The sequence below is a fragment of the Alligator sinensis genome, unplaced genomic scaffold (genome assembly GCF_000455745.1).
Source record: "Alligator sinensis unplaced genomic scaffold, ASM45574v1 scaffold384_1, whole genome shotgun sequence".
Lineage (NCBI taxonomy): Eukaryota > Metazoa > Chordata > Crocodylia > Alligatoridae > Alligator > Alligator sinensis.
This window is the reverse complement of record NW_005842902.1, coordinates 396,166-416,868: the sequence shown is the minus strand read 5'-3', so window position 1 is coordinate 416,868 and position 20,703 is coordinate 396,166. Positions and strand designations below refer to the sequence as shown.

The following is a 20,703-nucleotide window of genomic DNA, read 5'->3' as shown; positions in this document are numbered from 1 at the left end:
TCTTCCGATTTCCCTGTAACACTACAGGCCTTCTTTCCAAAAGGTCCTATCAGGGGCAGAACACCCCAAAGTGGCAGACAGGAAAGAACATGCAGTAGGAAGCCTGGCATCCAGACCTGGTCACTAATGATCTCTGAGTAAGTGCCACCCTGTGGATCATCCTTTATCTACAAAGCTGATCTTCTGATAATGCACTTTCTAGGTAACTTTTTGTTCTTTGAACCAGGCAGGGGAAGACTTTATTAGGGGTGGGGGGAGACTGATAAGAGGAACTGGTTGCTATAAAACTGTCACTAAGTGATAAAAGGGTTCTCTCAGGAGGACAAAGAGCATGGGCAAGGAGCAGTTATGGATTGTACATTATAAGTCTTGGGGTTTCTTTTTTACTTTTGCAGCTGGGAGCTCTAGTATTTAGTTGAATGAAAGGACTTTTCTGAATAATTATAGTTCCTAGGGTTGCTGTGCGATATACAATGAATTTTTAGGCTTAGGGTTTACCACTTGATTCTTCTTGTTTAGCAAACAAAAATTGAGATGGGGTATGATTTGGTTATGTTTGTTGGCCTATATGAACTTGGCTTAATTAAATGCTGCTTCTTCTATATGTGTGCTTAGTCTAATTTCTTTTTTTTTCCTTTTACGTGCATGTTAAAGGAAGAACATTTGACTGACTTGTAGGTCTCTTACACTGTTACACAGAAAAAATGTGGTGGAGAAAAATGCTAATTTTTGCGTTTCATAGGTGACTTACTAAAGAGAAACCAAGGAGTGTAAGTGGTTGAAAAACATTAAAAGAAAAGAGAGGGTAGGGGGAAAAGACTAAATTGTCAAAGCAAGAAGTACTGAGGAACAATAGGGGACAATATTTTTAAATAGGAAGAGTTGATCTCAAGTAAATAGGTAAAATTTTATATTTAAGAAAATAAATGTGCATATTTTAATGTTTTTATTTAATAAAAATATTGCTAACTTTATGATAATTGCATATAATAATGACCAGTATCTAATGCGATGAGTGCATGAGAAATAATTAAATTACAATTTTGTGGAGAAAGTTTTATCATGTAAGCTGTAGTGAAAGTTGGCAATGTATATCATTACTTCAGAGTAAAACTTCAAGATTTTAGGTTAGAGTTCATGATTAATTCATGGCTTAAATTTTTTTACAGTAATGGGTTACCCCGATGCTTATGAATATATTCGGTATGCATTTCCATATTTTCAAGTGATTCAGTTTCCTTAAAGCTTTACCTTAACTCTGCTTTTTCTTTCTTGAATTTCTAATAGCTTTTGATGATTTGGCACTCTTGCAATATTGTAAGCAGAAGTTGCTGATCACTCTTACCAATAAGTATTTCCAATGTTAATGAAGATTTTAAAAAACATGTGGTGTGGTTTTGGAGGCAAAGCCTTGCAGAGCACTGATACTAGGATAGTAATCTCCTGATCTTAATACTGTGTGGTTTTTATGACTCTCACTAAGTTTTGTGAATTGATTCCCCAGCTGCTACCATTGTCCATATAGGCTCCATGCCTGGTTTCTTCTACTGAGGGTCTGCAGACCTTGGGTCAGGCAAAACAGGCCTGTTGCAAACGTTATCATGCTCCAGCATCTCCTGCATACAAAAAAATTGGGGGAGAGGCCATGGCATGTAGGCAAATCCAGATGTGGGGACTGTATTCAAACTAGAGAAGAGAACTTGAGTTGGAATGACCATAGAATCTGATTTTTTGAGGGGGGAGGATAGGTGACGCCAGCAGAACTTGAAAATTGTTCCAGGTGTCTGAGCTGCTGGTAGTTCAGAAGAGCAGGAGTGTGTTAGAGTCCCTATAGGTCTAAGAGCATTGTTAAATCAAGGGAATTAGAAAATCAGCTGCTTACAATAGTCTGCTAATTCACTACACTTACAGCTCTTATAGTTTGCACCTGTGAAGTAGTAAAATCTCCATGTTCCTGGCAGCAGTTTAATCTCAAAGAGGTTGCTTCAAATCAAAATCAAGCATAGGCTTGAAGGATAGTTAGTTTCTTTCCTTTACTTTCCTCCTCCATACTCATTTGCCAAATAAAATACATTGTGATTTCACTTCCTAGAATTTTTTCTGCACACAGGAATGCCTTCTGTGGATATATGCCCCTTAATGGGACTTCTCTTCCTTAGAGAAGGGACAGGGATCGAATTTATTTTGACTTAACAGATAGAAATTTTTCCTGACCACTCTAAAAAGTAAGTGTCTGAGAAATGTACAAAAAGGAATATTCTGTTGGTGTCTTGTCTCCACTATTGGGTGGTAAGAGATGGAGAAGATGTCAGGATTTAGTAACCAATAGTTACAAGCTCTGGCTGTCAGCAGGACTGGATAAGAGGGCAGCTTGCAAAAAAATGGCAAGGAAATTTCTCTTTCAGTTGGTTTTGTTAAATAATGTTCACTGTTATAGACTCTCTTAAAGATGATTTCTTTTCAGTAAAAGAAACAGAATTACTAAGTCTATAAGTCACCTTGCATTCACCATAATTCTGGAGCCTAGTGAACCATTCTGATGTTTCCAACTCACCCATAACTAACTTCTCAAATATGACTCCTGAAGTCAGAAACTTAGTAATGTGCTCATGATTTCTGAAATAATCTACATTTTGAAGTTGCTATTCTATTTGAAGTTATAGTGGTTTTTGGCTTTTAGCTATAGTTGTAAATTTCTCCTGTGTCAACATTGTGTATCCAAACTACAACCAAAAAAAAGTTTGCTAGATGGCACCAATTTTTTTAGTGAAAATAACTTTTGAGTGTTGCAAGGTGAGGACGAAATCAGGCTTGTAACAGAAATAATAGAAATTTGGTTTATGACTGTGGTAAAACATTTGTGGTTAGTAAGAATAGAAGTTAGTACAGTTTCTTCCTTTTCTATGTTCTTTAATAAAGAAAAAATTTCATGTGACTAGAAATATTATTGTGCAAATGAAAATATGTGCAATTTCAGAACATAGTATTGAATGTTGAGGGGTGTTGTTAATTTTCTAAAGACTTTATACTTTTCACAAAGTATACTTCATATCTTCAAAGTACTTTTCATATCTTACAAAAATTGTATACCAAAGTTAAAAACGATAGTTTTTAATAGTTGGTTTTTAATTTAGTGGCTGAGGTGGGGAAAGACATCATCACAGCACAATGCTGAGTGCCTCCAGGCAGGCACAGCTCCTCTAAAGTTAATGAATCCATTTAGATTTATACCAGCTGAGGATCTGATCCAGACTATTCCCCCTGATGTCATAGCTAGGATGCGAAAAACTCTGTGATGAAGAAAAGCTTTTGCATTCTTTTTCCCCCACCTCCCCATCAGTGGTCTGGAGCAAAAAAAAACCAAGCAAACACAAAAACCAAACAACCAAGCAAACTGATTTAAACAGTTTTTTTGCTGAGTCAGTATGCCAGATTTCAGAGCTTCAAGGCAAGAGGAATTAAGAGCTGAATGCTGCAGCTAAAATACATGCATTGTACTAATGTTTTATTTATTATATGACTCTTCTAAAAACAAAATAGCTAATTTTTAATTTTTTTTTCTGAATACTGTTTTTTATGTTTTCTGAAGAGACTTGCTTAAAACCATTATAATCACCACTTAACTACCACAGTTGAATACAAATACGTTAGGCTTTTAATGCAAGGGGATATATACGTATAACTTCTGTGAGAGGTTAGATGGATACACATGCGTAATCTTGTACTAAAATAAGGATGTATTCTGTGCCCAGAATACTTTCTTCTTAAATTTTAAAACAACTTTTTGGTGCCTTTGATATGGTGCTTTGGTAATACGAGATGCATTACAAAAAGGGAGGTAACAACAGATATGCTGATGCAGTATCAGGAAAAGCATATTAACCAGAATTTACCAGAGAAAAGGGTAGAAGGGGAAAAAAAACTAAGGAACTGGATCACAAATTTGAGTATCCAACTGGCAATAGTATATTTCTGAAAGATAGTATCTTAAAACTCTGTAAATCATTCCTAAAGAGACATAGAATGGTCAAAGTTTGTTTCATGTTTATAGCCTACATTTTTGCTCTGTCTGGGTCCAAGGCTCTATAATTGTCTCCCACTCTATAAATGAGAGGTTAGTGTCTCTTTGCATTTAGATGACCTGATTTACTTCTGAAGTTTATATTGGAGCATAATATTAATCTATTAGATCATGTTGACATCATGATTTTTTTTTTCTTTTACTGCCTCTTAATAATTTTTGTTGAAGAGCTCTCTATCTTATTTTTCCACAGGTAGAATTAACAAGTAAAAATAGAATAATATCTTCTAGGAAGTTGGAGTCAACCTTCTGTAAGTTAACTCTCTAAACTAACAATCAATTGCATCTATATTCCAGCCATTCTCTGTCTCTGTAGTGAGACTTTTTATAGAAACAATGTTAATGTTTCTTGTAACACTTTTTTTTCATAAATGAAAATTCAATTCAGGAACATTAATATGCTTAGAATTGTAACATTGAACTCTTTATTTTAGTCTACCTCATTATTTTTTGTAAATATTTCTTGAATTTTAGTGGTAAAAGAAAAAAGTACTCTCAGATTGTGTTATTGTGTCTCTACATCTTGCTCGAGTCCAACACTGCTACAGATCCCTTATCCTAGCAACTTTAATTTTAATAAAACCTAACTATTTATTTATAATATATCTGGGTCTGAAAACACTTTTCCAAGAGGGTCTGCAATAGTTTTGACATTTTACAGAAGGCAAACTGCAGCATAGAATTGTCTATAGTCACACATTTTGCCAAAGGTAGAACCAGGAATAAAATATGAATCTTGTGACTAAATATGAATCTAGTGTCATGTGTCATTCCCTGGACCACAGCGCCCATCCCTAGTTAAACCTTTTTAGTCATTTGTGTCTGTCTTATGTTCTGATAACCCAGGTTTAGACATTCCAAATTTCTTTGCTTGTGGCATAGACGTGGAATTATACCTTCACACATTATGTAACATTGCATACTGTGCACTGTTAGAAGTGTTAAGTGGTGTTTGATAGGATTATAGTTCCTATGCAGATTTGTTTTTTACTGTCAGAAAACTGGTGTGTTGTTTTGGCAAGTGTATTTTTTAGTATAGTTAATATGTACACGTGCAAGAATTGTATGATTATGCTAACAACATTAAACTTAAATCTTATCTCAGTTTTTCTGTTTTGTTTTGGGTTTTTTGCACAGTGCCTGCAGATACCTCTTAGCTCATCCTATAAAATGGTATTTCAGAAGGCTCCAGATGGTGGATGGGGCTGGGTGATAGTTGTAGTTTCCTTCTTTACTCAGTTCTTGTGTTATGGATCTCCGCTAGCAGTTGGAGTCTTGTATTTAGAATGGCTGGATGCTTTTGGAGAAGGAAAAGGAAAGACTGCATGGGTTGGATCACTAGCAAATGGAATTGGATTGCTTGCCAGTAAGTCAAGAAGCAATATTTATCTGCCTGTTTTTCTTTCTTTGTTTTTTTTCCTGGTTAATTGAAATGTTCTCTCCTTCATAACATATGCTTAATCATTGTGTGCCTTTAAAATGCACTAAAGTTCAGTATGCTTGAGAATCAAAAGGGGTTTTCATCCTGGTTTGGGGGGGTTAGTTCAAAATAGTTAATAGCATTAATATTCTGATGTGACAAATCAAACCTGAAAAGAATCGGATGGTGGCTTAAACATTCAAAATGTTTCCCAAAGGATGAATCCAAAATAATTAAAATATAGCAGACTGAGAAACAAAAACCTACTAACTTACTGTGAACTACAAATAAGAAGTTTTGAGAGGGTACAAAACTTTTAGTTGTAGTTCTGTTGAAAGGAAAACCAGTAGTTGTTACCTTGAAAAATTATTCAAGTGGATCACAATGAGAGATCAGTTAACAGATGAAGTAGTCAGTCATTTAAGCTTCAGAAATGAAACTGCCAGCTGAAGGAGGTCAAGGCTTGTAACTGCTCCTTGAATAAAACTCCCTCTTGACATCTGGAAAGGCATGTATAAATGTCTGCAGTCAGTACAGTAAGTTCACTGGAGCTTTTCTGGAGTAAAAAATATGTCCTTTTTAAGAGGTACAGAGGCACTGAAAACCTTATACATGTCCTAAAAATATTCCTAAAGGTAAAGCATAAAGAATTGCCTAATGTACTAGCTTCTTTTAAAAAGTGCAGCTGTTAAATGAACTGCTACTACTAGAAGGCAGCTAAAAAGATCTAGTTCTTAAATTATTCATTTAAATATTTTAGTAATGTATCAATTATTCATTTTAAAGGTTTCAGTATTAGCTCTTAAGGGTTCTATTTGCAACTTGACCTGTGGCCTGCTTGTTATTTCTCTAGTGTGTTTTTTAGAATTCCTGTATTGTTTGATTTGACAATACATCTTGGAGTCCTTTTCTGCCAACCCTGTGAACTGAAATGTAAATGTAACTAACAAACTTATCATTAGTAAATGATGTGTTCTCATTTACACCATTGTGAAGTCCTAGATTACAGGAAAGATTGGACTATTGTGGTAATTTTAGTCTGACCTACGTAATGTAGGTCATAAGAGCCCCTGGAGTGGCTCTTATCTGAATTCTTGTTTTGAATTGGAAACAGCTCTTTTGGGGGAGCAGGGAAGATGAAAATAAGTAAACCCAGCTTAAAAATTGCTAGTGCGTCATCAGCTTGTAAAGAGGGTCTGAGCACCCTGGCTGGGATTGGGTTTGCAGGGGGGATAGTAGCCCCTGTGGGGGGCCATTTGACCCCCGTGTGGGGGGCCATAGCCCCTGTGGGGGGACAGCAAAATACATATTCATGAAACATGTATTTAGAGTTCATTTTATTATTATGATAGAGACACTGGTAGGCTTTGACATTGCTTTAATACTGTAGATATAGCAATAAAACATTGCCCAACTGATCGCCGTCTCTCTGTTTCTCACTCTTTCTCTATATATAGTGGTCTTTTGTTTTAATTGTGGAGGAACATGGATTTTGGGATATTTTATAGAGTGACTTTGGGATTCTTTTTTAAGTAGGGAACACCAAAATTCTTGCTGGGGTGGCCAGTGGCAGAATCCTGCCTGCTCAGAGCTGGCATCTTAGACCCAGCTGGCTGTGGAACATCTTCTGGGCCATAGCTGTCCAGATGGCTGGGCAGGGGGGGCACATGGCAGTAGTGCCGCACAGAGGCCAACCCTGCAGCTACAGCCCACTGGCAGCTGGCCCAGAGTGGCAGATACCTCTACTGTCTGTGCAGTCCCTATCTGGATCTGGCAGGTGCGCAGCAGGTCACAGCCTGGCAGCAGCCCGCACTGCCAGACTGCTGCAGTGGGTAAAGGGTGCAGGGAACTCTCAGGGCTGCTTCAGCAGTCCATCTGGCACAAGGGGTAGTTTCCCCAGGTACCAATTGGCAGGACCCTAGAAGCTCCTGAGAGTGAGTAGCCCTAAGCTATTTGCCAGGGCAGCTTTTTCTACTGATAGGGCCAGGACAGGGCAGCTTTTTATACTGATGGGGATAGCACTTGTGCTGGCCCCGGGCTCTAGCTTCCCCTGGCTGCAGATCTAGGAGGAGTCAGGTGGGTTATTTTGCCCCCAATGGCATAATTTGCTCCACAACAAAGTGCATGTCTAAGCAGGTGTACTGAGGCAAAAAGCCCTGGCTCAAATTTGCACTGCTGCTGCAAAGGCACGTGCTTGCATGTGTGGACGCACCCCAAGTGTGTAAAGGAACAACTTCCATGTTTTAAATTCTGAACTGAGCCGGATCAGCACGTTCAACCCATTCAGTTCAGCAGATAGAATCTTCTGTACAGTAGAAGATGAGATTTGTGTAGAGTTAGACTGGGACATTGTATATGCCTAGTGTAGGACTTTTTTATTAAGATGAATTTCACATTAGCTTAATGTCTCACTCTTGAACCCTCATGTGTAATTGGCCACATCCCTGAGGCTTATGCTTTCACACAGGTGAGAGAACACTTAGAAATAGTGGAGGAGAAAACTAGGTGTAATTGATAACAAAGTGACTGAGCTACTAGCCAACACAATCCTAGGAGGTATCCATTTAAATATTTGAAGTAGAGATGGGGAAGGCCCTATGTATAAGGTCCTAGAGAGACCTCATCTAGAATACTGAAGACTGATCTAGTCGTCCATGGTCAAGAAAGGTAAATTGGAATGGATTCAGAGAGAGGCTTCACATCCTCATAATTGATCTGACAAGAAGAGATTGAAACTCTCTTATAAAATGGATATAAAATGAATCCATGAACCAGAAAACAATTAGATGTCAGAAGGGAGAGAATGTTAATCCTGTTGCCCATAAAGATAAAGAATTATCTGGGAACCATGGATTGAAACAGCATCTCTGGAATGGGTATATTGGCATTAGGCTGAAAGATCTAATGAGTAATTTCTTCTGACAAGCTTCTTGTCTGTATGTTAGACAGATGGCCAGTTTTCACAGTCTGGGAAGGCCTTGTTGCACCCAAGCCTATTAAATATAATTTAAGCAATGGATATCTTCTTTTTTGTAGTTATCCTAGATTTCTTCTGACCAATGTGTCCATCTGTGGAGTGCAAAATTTATTTGTCTCAAGGAAGAAAAGTTATGTACTCTTAGCACTAGGTTGATTTCTTTTGGGAATGCCCTCATTTCATGTGATTTCTCAATTTTAATGTTATTGAAGTAACTTTTTTCCATGTGAAGGGCAAGATGTGTCTCTCTTGGGCTATATCAAGGTTGCTTCTGATGGGATGCAAGCGAGGGGATAGGTTGTTAGAGAAATATTCAACTCTTCAGAACTCTGGATTCCTACCCTTCTCTGTCCACTGGTAGGAATCTGAGTTACTGGAAGTTTAAATTTCCTTTATGGGAGGGACTGATTTAAAAAAACAAACAAACAAAAACAACAACAACAAAAAACAAACAAAAACGTGTGGGGGAGGGTAACGGTGCTTCTCTGGTCACAGAATACTGATCGAGAAGTAGGGAAAAAAAGTGGAAATTCCTTTGCCTAATTGAATTATTTTATTGCTGCCTAATGTTTTGAGTGTAGAAGAACTCTTTATGTAATACAGACTCAATCTCTTTGTTTTTGTGCTTTTTTTTCCCAACATCCTGTTTTAAGAAGCATACCAGTCTAACTTGCTAGCTTTAAGAATCACTAACAACCTAACACTTAGCTTTTGTTCCCAATAAATTGCATGCAGTATTGCCAAACTTCCATAGCATGCTGATTCTTGCCTGTGACAAGCAACAAGTTGCCTTCTCAACTTGATTTCAATCTTTCCATTGCCTCCTTCACCTTTTTCTAAGATCATAATAGCTGTAATCACTAATCAGTCGTCTTCTTCCTTCTTTAATTCTCATGCCTTGCCTGGATAAAGCACTTAAACCCCCTTCAAGACTTTTAAAACAACTTAAAGAGTAAAACCTGTAACTCACCTTGTACTCAAGTATTGGTTTTCCCCTGGTATCAGATTTGTACTATAGCCTTATCCATCTCCAGAACTGTTTGTCCTTGGTGCTGATAACAATAACAAAAATTTGGCTCATGTTCCTATCTGTAAACCCAGTCAAAAACCTGACATCAATTCTCAACTGCTGTTGGCTATCTTGCCTCACTTTCCATAATTTGGTGTACCCCCTTATTCCAGTTGACAAATGGCAAGTTGGTAGACTTCTTCTGTTGTAGATAACATCTACTATTACACAGTTCTTATTCACACTTACAACTTGACTTTGGCCTATCCAGATGCTCTTTAACCATGTACTTTTAGTTCTGGACTCATGCTTGAATTTTGCAGGTGGCGAGTAACTCAGTAACAGATTTGCCAGTCTAAAAACCTAGTTCTGAAAATGTTTCAAAATTGTCACTTTAGTTAAGAGTTTGAATTCTGTAACTGAAGCCCGCTGCTAGCAAAAATACTACTTTCTTCATGTAGAACACTGGGTTTGCACAACACTTCACAGGAAAGGACATCATCCTGTTCCCATAATTGAAAGCACATTTTTTGTTTTTGTCTTCAATGGGGAAAGTATGGGCAAAATGGGGGTCAGAGTGGAAATGATTATGTACCTAGAAATGTGCTCCCCCCCAGGTATTTGCAAATGATTTTCTTTTCCATTCTGTATGTCCCTGTTTCTAATGGGTAAGAACTTGCTTGCATATCTAATGTTAATATTCCTATACCCTAATGTTTCTGTATATTACTGGAAATGTGTATGGGGAGCGAGTCGAAGGGACAAGCTCCTGTAAGCTTAGAGTGGGTATAAGCCCCTGACAATTGCTCTAAAAAACTAGCTTCCCTCCACCCCCATGTATTTTAAAGGTTTTTTGTTTGTTTTTTTGTATATCTGAGATCCTTTTTCTAGCTTTTTGAAAAAGGAAAGGTATTATTTTTTGTCTTGGTGAATCTACAGTTACTGTTTTGTGTAAGCACCAGATGGTAGCATTAACATAATTTTGAGCAAAAGTTAATGTTTCAGTATTAAGTTTCAAAATGTCATCCTATGTTTTAGCCAAGTACAAACATTCCATTCCTACTGGGAGAATGACCAGTGTACACACAAGCATACAGACATTCAGGCTTTTTCTCCTAGAGCAAAAATGACCATTCTAAGAGAAAAATAATCTCAAAGCTACCAGGGTTAAATATCTTTTAGGAGACTGAACTTTTGTACCTGGGAGGAGTGGAGCTAGGGGAAAGACTCCCTGCCTTCCTGAGACTGGAGTCGCTCTGATCTTGAGAAGGCTTGGGAAGCAGCTTCTGCCTCCCCACCCCTTCCCAGGACGTAAAGGAATCAGCAACCACCACTCCATGCCTCTTCCCCAAACCAGGCCTCCCCTTGCTGCCCCTACCACCCGGCTGAGTGATGGGGTGGCAATTTTTAAGAGCTGGGAGCTGGGCAAGTCTCCCTGACACAACTACAAGTCAGCCCAGAGAAGGGTAAGGAGCAGAAGTTATTCTATAGGAGAGGACTGGAAGGGTTTCCATCCCAGAGAATATCCCCTTCCTGCCAATCCAGCTGATTGGCAGAATGGGAGGAGAAGGGTATTCTCCTGCAGTGGGAATCCCCCTCCCCACCCCAAACTATCTGTGGCAGCTTTTGCTTTTAAGCAACTGCCACTTGATAGCCTGCCACATTCCAAGGCAGAGAACAGGTCAGGCTTTGAATTAATAGTGTGGTCCAGGGACCAGCCCTCACAGCTTGCCTGTGAATCTCTCCAGCCATTGGGTTGGGGGAACATCTGTACAGTCCAGCTTCCAGGCTGTTCTTTCTTTCAGGAAAAAAAATTCTTCTGGCAGAAATGAATGTCTGTACACAGCTTTAGAGGCCATATACATTCACTTTCTCCTGGAATAATCACTGTTCCCCCAGTAGAAACAGTGTACAGATGTTATTCTCATTTATTATTCTTCTCCTCGTGTTTTGGGGAGAAAAATAACCTGAAAACAACCAGATTAAATTGGTTTTGGGAGAGTTTCTCCTCAGAGAGCGAACACTTTTTGTCTTCTGAGAGAAGCTGCAGCACAATGCTCTGACATTCCAGGTGCTTTGCTTCTACCCCACCCTGCGAGACCGTGTCACTCAGGCTGGACTCTAGTGCTCCAGCCAAGCAGAGAGCAGAATATGCCCCCTTCAGAATCTCCACATAGTGCAGGAGGCTGTAAGGAAACACAGGCAGACCCTGAGCAATGTGGGTCAACCAATCAGGGCTGCTCCATGCACTGCTGCCACCTGTCTTCAGGCAGACTGAGGGAGCCTGCAGAACATTTGAGATGTGTATGCAGTGTCAGCACTGCAAGCTGTCTGCTCCTCAGGGACTCGGTATTCAAATATTTGTTCAGGAGCCTCAGTAATTTTTTCTACCAGGAGAATAAACCTGGGAGAATTTCTCCAGATCATTTGAATGTGTGTATACTGTCTGAGTTAAGCTATGGTCTATTCAAAATGATTTTGTTGACTTAGCAACATCTATACATTCAGGTTAAAACAGAAAAAATATTATCAGGCTATTTGAGGTCAGATTTTTTTAAAATTGATTTTTGGAAGAGTCCTTTAAGGGGGAAAATGTATATGATTATAACCTATACTAATCAAAACACAAAATCATAGACTTATCTGCAGGCTCCAGGATTTTGTAAAGATTTTTTTAAAGGCAGCGTGTTCAAACTTTTCCTGGTACCATTCAGTGTTGCATGAATAAAATTTGCCAAGAAATTTGCTGTTGCCTGTCTGAATTTGTATGTTTTTAACGTACTCATTTTTTCTGTATCTTAAGTACAATATCTTGCATAATTTTAAGAACAGTACCAAACCTGAAACGGGAATACCAAGCCTGAAGGTGGGAGTGGGCCTCAAATCCTTGTTGCCTTGGGCTGAAGTTTAAAAAGGTTTTGTATGTTCTTTTCTTTTGTTTCCCCTCCAGGTCCTATCTGTAGTATATGTGTGTCTTCTTTTGGAACAAGACCTGTGACAATCTTCAGTGGTTTTATGGTGGCTGGGGGCCTGATGATGAGCAGTTTTGCACCTAACATATACTATTTATTTTTTTCATATGGAATCATTGTTGGTAAGAAACTTCAATCTTAAATTGTCTTTATTTTTCAGCAACTAAAAGTTGCATAAATCATAGAGTCCTAGGGTTGTATGGGACCTTAGTTGCCTAGTCTAACCCTCCTGCAGAAATAGCACATTGTGCATAAGTAGTACATTCCATCTCTGCCAAATGCCTATGTGGCCTCTTTTTGAAGGCTCTTCTCTTTATAATTAAAGTAAACTTACTCCTGGGACCAGTTCTTTCTTTGATTCCTACGTCAATGCATAAGAATCAACAGCATAGATACATCTGCAGGACTTGGGCTTTATTCATCAAGAAATGTTGTAATCCTTGTAGTCAAGGATTCGCAGTACTGCAGTAGTGTGGATACAAATTGTGCACACTGAGTGTGCAAGTGACTGAAAATGCCAGTGCATGACAACCAGCCTCTTCCATAAATCTCATATCTCTGTGCCCTGCTGCTATCATTCCTTGTATCTTAAGTACTTCTCTTGCTTAGCTGTGCATTTTGAACAGCAACGATGTGTCATACATTCCTTGACTGGTGCATTAGAATGTAACTGCTGGCAGATGACCTGATAGGTTACTTTGCACCAGGTGCCATTTTAAAAGCATCCCTAAAGTGCTCTGAGGGCAGTCGCACTTCTTTCTGCCAAACCAGCAGCTCACCATTTAGCAGCTGCTTGGGCATTTGCATATCATCTAGCTCTGCTACATGTACAGCCCAGTGCAGATGTACTCTTAAGATTTAAAGCTTTAGTGTAAAACCTCAGTATAACAAGGAAGTTCTAGCTTAATAATAAATGGATTGTCTTATAGTGGAGTGAAATATAAGAAATATGAATGCATTTTGACAACTGTTAAAAAAGATAATGCTCAACTCTAATGTCTTGCATTTCTCTGCTATTGATGAATATTAATGGACAAAGGTTTCAACTTTTCCAGTAACCTGCTTTTTTTTCCCTGCTAGTTTTTTTTTTTTCATGCTTGTGAAATGGAAAGCTTTTAAAAGATAGCTTTTAAGGAATCATTGACAAAAGAATTGTGAAACTTTTAGTTAAAGCAGAAATAGCCAGAAAAAATAACCTATAAGAAAATCTGTGTATAACTAATTATATACATGAACAGGATTAAAAACATTACATTAAACTCCTGAAACAGGTCCCCAATTAGCTAGTAACCTGCCTTGATTTAGAAATGCTCTTTCTTATTCAGTGGGCAGGTGGGGAGAGGAAAACATTCTAACTTAGCACTGGTGAGATTGGAAATTTAATCTTTAAAATATATTGCAACCAATTGTCTACGCCAGTGGCTTGGTAACACAGTATTTGCAGTTGTTTTGGAAGAAAGGAAGACTTCACAAATTGGCTTCTATTTGTGGGAATAGTATTACAAATACCAGGAGTAGCTTTTGACAGACCAGCTATATTTGTCCAGAATTAACATAATTGCTATGTACACGGACAACACAGCCTTTACATGTACTTCCTTGGCAGCTTGAGTCTGGCAGTACAGGCCAAACAGGCAGGTACCATGTAATGCACACAGGGCATGGAGCAGATGCTTGCCCTAGCCCTCCTGGTAGTAGCAGTGGTTTGGGCAGCTCCAGTCAGGGCTCCAGGGCCCAGCCAGAGCTGCTGTCACTGCAACAACTGTTACTGGGCTGAGCTGGGGCCGGAGCAAGCATGTTTTCCATGCACCAGGCTGGAGTGAGGCCAGAGCCTGCGGGAGCTGGAGGATATGTTTTGTGGTGGCAGGGAGGGGCAGAGTTTGGGGTACAGTGAGGGTGGAGTACAGAAAGGGAGGAGGGCAGAGATGGTGCAAGAGGCAGACAGCACCTCTGGCTCTGGACCATGGCCACGGCAGCTGCCTGCCCCCCATGCCACCTTGTTCTCTATTCCAAGACTAGGAGCTTTCCCCCTCCATATATTTCCAAAACCTTGTCTTGGAATCAAGTAAATATGGTATTAGGTGGTCTTCGATCTATTTTAAAGAAGAAATGAGGCAAGCTATTAATGATGTTCTACAGAAATAGTTTATTGGATAAACTTTCTCTCTCTCTCAGGGCTTGGATGTGGCCTGCTATACACAGCAACGGTAACCATAACATGTCACTATTTTGATAAACGCAGAGGTCTTGCACTTGGTTTGGTTTCAACAGGTATGTTTAAAAAATGGCAGTATCTCTGAGTTCTAAATTTCTGTTGTACAACTGCTGAACTACTAGTACAAAAACCAGATCCTAAAACATCTTGCAGTGCATACCGCTACATTCATTTAGACAAACAAATTTAGCCTCTGTATAAACAGAATGATACTTGGTTTTAGTCTTTCTGCACTTGTTTAGTTTGTAGCAGTGATTCTCAACTAGGGTGCCACTGTACTCTGGGGTGCCATGAGATCCTTTTAAGGGAGATGTGCCGTATTAGCACTGTTAGATGTGTAAACACCTACACCTGATTCACCAGATTAAACCCAGTGGTTTCAAATTGTTTTTGACTCTATGGCTTTTTTCTGATTTACGTGGTCTTCTTTAGTTCTTTGCAACAGAAGAATTACTATTTTTCCATAGTCAAAAAAGCAATTGAAAGGTCAAAATTGGCATTTTTTCCATGGATTGCCTTGAGATCAATGAGGTTGAGAAGCAGTAGCTAATGGACTGAATCTGTCTTGAAGACTTGGTTAAAAAAAGAGTTATTTTGGTAAGGAGAGTATTTTAATTGGGTTGTATTAAAGGACTCTTTAACACAGTAACTAGTTGTTTGTGAGTGGTAGCTGGATATTATCAAATATGGCTTATGAGTTTTGGAAACTTTTCAGGAGTCCTACTAGGAATGGTGCCTCTTGCAGCACTCAACTTTCATAGTTTGCTTTTTTTCTCTGAAAGGTTGTCATCCCTTCTTTTCCTCTTGCAAAACCCCAGTGAGAATAAATTTGAGGAAACTGAGTGGAAGCAGGCCTATGCTGAGTTATACTTTAAGGGATTATTTTAAATTGTTGATGCCCTTTCCTTTAATTTTTTTCAATTAATACTTAATTGATCCTAATACTTTTTGACATTCTAGATTTTATAACTCGTCACAATGCCTCTTTTGGCCTGTCAAGTTTTTTACTCCATATAAGCATATATATATCCAAGAAAGCCAATACAGACATCAAGTTACATTTTCTATTTTAATTATAATTTTGAATTGCTTCCTATTGTGCCTCTCATGTATAGAGTATATTTTGCAGTGACTGAAATATTAAAGCTTACTATTGGAGACCTATAGGTAACCTTATGAAATACCTCTAAACTGATTCTGTTTCCTCTTCCAGGTTCAAGTGTTGGACTTTTTATATATGCAGCATTACAAAGAGGACTCGTAGAGCTATATGGAGTGGATGGATGTTTGCTAATAGTTGGTGCATTATCCCTAAATATATTAGCATGTGGGAGTCTAATGAGACCCTTGGAATTCTCTCATTCTCCTTTGCCAGAGAAGCCATGCCTAGAAAAAATTCCAGACCAATACTTCCTTTATCATGAAAAAGAAAAGAGTGTTGAAGAAAATATCAGCATCCTTGAAAAAGGCTACAGTGATGAAATGTGTGCAAATGTGTCTGATTGCAAACAAGACAGCATTTTAAATAAGAATGGATCAATATCAATAAATGCAAATGAAACCGACACGTATAGAAAGAAAGTTGTAGAGCAAACATACTTTTGCAAACAGTTTGCCAAGAAGAAGTGGCAACTATATTTCAACTACTGGGAAGAAACAGTGCTGCTTTTTAAAAACAGAGTCTTTTCAGCTCTTTTTATTGCCATCTTACTCTTTGACATCGGTGGATTTCCTCCTTCACTGCTTATGGAAGACATAGCAAGAAGTTCAAACATAAAGGAAGGAGACTATCCTGTGCCTCTTATCTCCATTATAGGCTTTATGACTGCTGTTGGTAAACTTACTTTAGGAATACTGGCAGATGTTAATTGGGTCAATACTTTGTATCTATATGTAATGACCATAATAATGACTGGAGGAGCCTTGTTTGCAATTCCATTTGCCAAAAGTTATGTTACATTAGCAATTCTTTCTGGGGTTCTGGGCTTTCTGAATGGAAACTGGTCAATTTTTCCATATGTAACTACAAAGACAGTGGGGATTGAGAAATTGACACATGCCTATGGAATATTAATGTTTTTTGCTGGACTTGGAAACAGCTTTGGACCACCAATTGTTGGTAAGTTATTAAATAATGTAAAAATCTGTCCTTAATTTTCCATTACCCCACTAAATTTACATTGAAGCGACTTCTAGTTGGACCTGATAATAGAATGAGATAGATATATAGATAACATAATTAATTTTTTTTTTTTTCTCATTGGCTAAGTACAGACATTTGGGGAGGTTAAACTGGGTTCAAAATGGCTGTCAGATTTAAACTTGGCTCATCCCGGTGCCTCCCTTATACTTGCAGATCTGGTCTCAGTGACTGGAAATCAATCTAAACCTGTAACTGGACAGAAGTCCTATGCCTGTGAACTAGTCTCAAAATTGTGTAACCTGGTTTAAGATTAAGTCTGGATCAATGTAGTATAAAACCTACTTTATTTAGGTCAAACTGGTATATGAAACTTCTGTACACTTGCCCTGCGCAGCCCCAGGGCTGGAAAAATGCAGCTACCAGCCTTGGCCCTAGGGCTGTGCTTTTCATCCCTCTGCCCCCATCCAGGAAGCTTCTATGAGTGCAGCTGCTTTTATCAGTGTTCATTGCTGCCAGAGCTGAGCAAGTAAGTCCCACTAGTGGGGAGGAGCAAGAGGGTTGGGGGTTCAGGTTTGCCAGGGGGGCTGGGGAGCTAAAAATAGACCCCAATCTTCCCAACCCCCCATGCACCCTGCAAGCCCCCCTGATCTTGCCAGACACTCCTGAACCACAGTGACACCCTGTGGGTCATGCCTGCCCCCTCATTCCCCAGCAGACCCCTGACATTTTTTTCTTCCTTGTTTTGTTTTGTCTTTACCTCTTCTCTCTAGTCCCCACATCCTGACTTACCTGATATCGGGCAGCCATTTTGAACCAATTTAACTTCCCCCTAATGCCTCCACGTGCCTATACTTAGCCCACATTATCAATTAATCATGTTTCTCTGTCAACTATACTGGGGAAATAGAACATAAATGTAATATTTGGTGTAGATTGTTCATATGGTTAACTTGCATGTCTTCTGACTAGTTCAAATATTACCTTTTTATATTTCTCTTTCGTGCTTGGCAACTGTAGCTGACCTTAAATTCCTTTTCTCTTTTCAGGTTGGTTTTATGACTGCACACAATCGTATGACACTGCATTCTACTTCAGTGGACTTTGTGTTTTGGTGGGTGGGTTTCTTCTGTTGGTGGCAGCACTGCCTTTTTGGAACAACTGTAGCAATCGTAGCACAGAGACACCACCAAATTCTTACTCCTATAAAGTGGCATCTAGTGCTTAGATAAGGACTGGAAATATTTAAATGCCTTTTTATACGAAGTCACAAAATATTTTAGTATCTTTTTCACTTTATTTATGAAGTACAAAAATTCTCTTTAAATAGAAAAATACCATTGTTGCTTACTGTTACATTAAAAAAAAAAAAGGAACAGTCTTTTTTGTCTACAACATACAGTGTTGTTTTTTGTTTGTTTTTTATCCATCAACTACTGTAACTGCTTTTCACTCTACAATGGGGATATTCTGCTGTATTTATCAACCATATTTTTTTATGGAAGAAGAGAGCCTTGTTGAAACAAATAAGGCCTTTTCCTTGTAGAAAAGGGCTGGCACTAATGTCTTCCATCAAAGGTCTCCAATAGTTCTACCAGAGGGCTTTTTAAAAAGAAAATTTCTTTTATCACCTAGAATGTAAAACTATGTGGTGCTTATATAGCAGTAAGGTAAATGTTTCCTTTTCATAAGGTTTCTTACTTTACATCAAAGTGCCAAGGAGAGAAATTTGTAAAAAAACAAACAAACAACCCAACAAAAACTCAAAACTGTTGAACCCAAAATATTTAAGCCAAGAAATAAATATGATTGAAACCACATTGAGAAAGTGATGCAGTTATGCAAGCTGTTTATTCTATATCGGACTGCCTTGGGAAGCTAGATCCAGGGCATTCAAAAAGGGTTATAAATGGTTGGAAGCACTCACAAGTTGTTTAGTCAAATTTATGATAGCAAAGCCTAAGGGCCAACAAGGACAGGTGCCCCACTGTAGCAGGCACTGCACAACCATAGAATAGGAGATGGTACCTGTTCCAGATAGGTTAGAAGTAAAATAGACAAGACTTTTACAGAACAGGGAAATAAATATAATGCACAATGACCTTTGCAAAAGCAGCCACTATTAATGCTGGTCTATGATTTTAGGTTAAATAAAAAGGAAAGAGGGGTGAGGTGGGATGACATAGTAAAGTAGTGGTGGCTGGGGAAGGGACTGTGAGGAGGTGGCAAAGGAAATTTTAGAGCAAAAGGTATGAAATGAACTGAGAGAGCAAATTGTGGGGAAGGAGAAGATTGGAACAAACAGATGGGGAAAGTCCAGTAAATAATAGTTCCCCAGAGATCCCTACAACATTTATTGACAAACTGTTATACAGAAGATCATTAGGACTGATTGTGTTCACTTTAAATTTTTATAAAAAGCTTCTTAACAGGTCCATCTGAGGGAGTGGTAATAACAAGGCGAAGAGAGCTTCTAGCAGCAGAAAAATATCTTGCTGTGTCAAACCAGTCCGACTTCTTTGACAAGCACTAACGAACATAAAAAACTGGCCCTTGGCCTATTAGGGTTTTTTCCCCCAAATCCCTTCAGGGGTGTATAAAAAATGTGTGTGTGTATTTTCATGTTATCCAATAACTTGTGGAGAACTCAAGGTAAAATATTGATGTGCCTAGAAGCACTCATTGGACCCTAAGGTTTTCCAAATAAGTGCCTGTAAAATATATTCCAGTGCAAAAACTGGACTCTAAATGTAGCTATGCATGCAGGAGTTGTGTAACTATGGCCCTCTATACCTTATAATTAAGATGTGATTAACCTACCTAGTTGCACCTTAAATTGTGACCCAGCTACATGTTAACCAATTAATGGTGTGATAAAAGCAATAAGCTGCAAAGTTATGTTACAGAAAATGTGTAATAACTTTGTAACTTGTTCTGATCATGCTAGTAATTGAATTGTGACTGGGAGCCATACCTACTACCAGCCCTACAGCTAACAAGGCTTGCAATGTGGCAGTATTGTCAGCTGCTGGTCTTGCAGCAGGGAGAACACTATCCCCACCCCCCCAGGTGAGTCTTCTTGGCTGTGTCACTTGCTGTGGCAGCAGTATTGTTGGCTGCGGGGCTTGCAGCGGGGGAGAACATTCAATGAGGCTCACAGTGGTGGCTATGTTTTCCCTGCTGCCCTAGCTGCAAGCCCCACAGCTGATGTGGGCTTCAGGGCTTGCAACAGAGGCAACACGGGGAATGCTGTCCCTGCTGAAAGCTCCACAGCAGCATTCCCCATGTGAGCACCCTACCCAATGAGGCTCACAGTCTGGGCAGTGCTCCTGGTGCCGCTCCCCTCTGGGAGCTCTGCAACCCTTGTCAACTGGGGTTTACAGCCACAGGAGTCAATGCAGATGGAGCCCAGGATTATGATCCCAGGCTCCCTTGCACCGGCAATAAGGTTCAATGGGATGTACTGTATAATCCTAGAACAACACCTACCGTTTATCGCACATTACATCTCATAGTGTCTACCTACATGTGTAGAGGGGCCCTACATGTCAGCTTACACCAACTGAGGCTCTGCCTATCATGTATAATGCATAGACTTAGCCAAATGCACATTACACATCTTTAGCAACATGGTCTACAATGCATAACATCTTATCAGTATGTGCATATTTTAAAATGACTACATTTTGATGCATTAATGCAGTGGCTTGTACAATTATTTCTTTTTCTCCTTCTATGTTCTGGCATCTCCACTGCCTTGGCATCATGGATATGAAACTATAATTACTGTATTTGTCATTATAAAAATGAATCACCAAAGTGAACACTTTAATGATAGGGTAAGATAGTACATTCTAATGAGGAAACAGAATCTATTATCAGGCAATTT

The 20,703-nt window shown here is 39.0% G+C and overlaps 1 protein-coding gene across 11 annotated transcripts in view; it reads left to right on the top strand.

Annotated features, from left to right (window-relative positions):
- Positions 1 to 18,174, top strand: part of SLC16A9 (solute carrier family 16 member 9) — an 18,721-nt gene extending 547 nt beyond the window's left edge. For 3 of the 11 annotated variants that reach the window (XM_025192206.1, XM_025192204.1, XM_025192203.1), the window contains exons 2-8: positions 28 to 137; positions 4,275 to 4,332; positions 5,219 to 5,447; positions 12,438 to 12,581; positions 14,635 to 14,730; positions 15,888 to 16,793; positions 17,864 to 18,174. In XM_025192206.1, coding sequence (XP_025047991.1) covers positions 5,252 to 5,447; positions 12,438 to 12,581; positions 14,635 to 14,730; positions 15,888 to 16,793; positions 17,864 to 18,042 — 1,521 coding nt within the window. In that variant the 5' untranslated portion in view covers positions 28 to 137; positions 4,275 to 4,332; positions 5,219 to 5,251 and the 3' untranslated portion in view covers positions 18,043 to 18,174. Of the gene's footprint in view, positions 1 to 27; positions 203 to 4,274; positions 4,333 to 5,218; positions 5,448 to 12,437; positions 12,582 to 14,634; positions 14,731 to 15,887; positions 16,794 to 17,863 lie in introns of all 11 variants that reach the window. The other 8 variants (XM_025192211.1, XM_014525848.2, XM_014525845.2 and 5 more) reach the window with 7 other exon arrangements.
- The last annotated feature ends 2,529 nt before the right edge of the window (positions 18,175 to 20,703 follow it).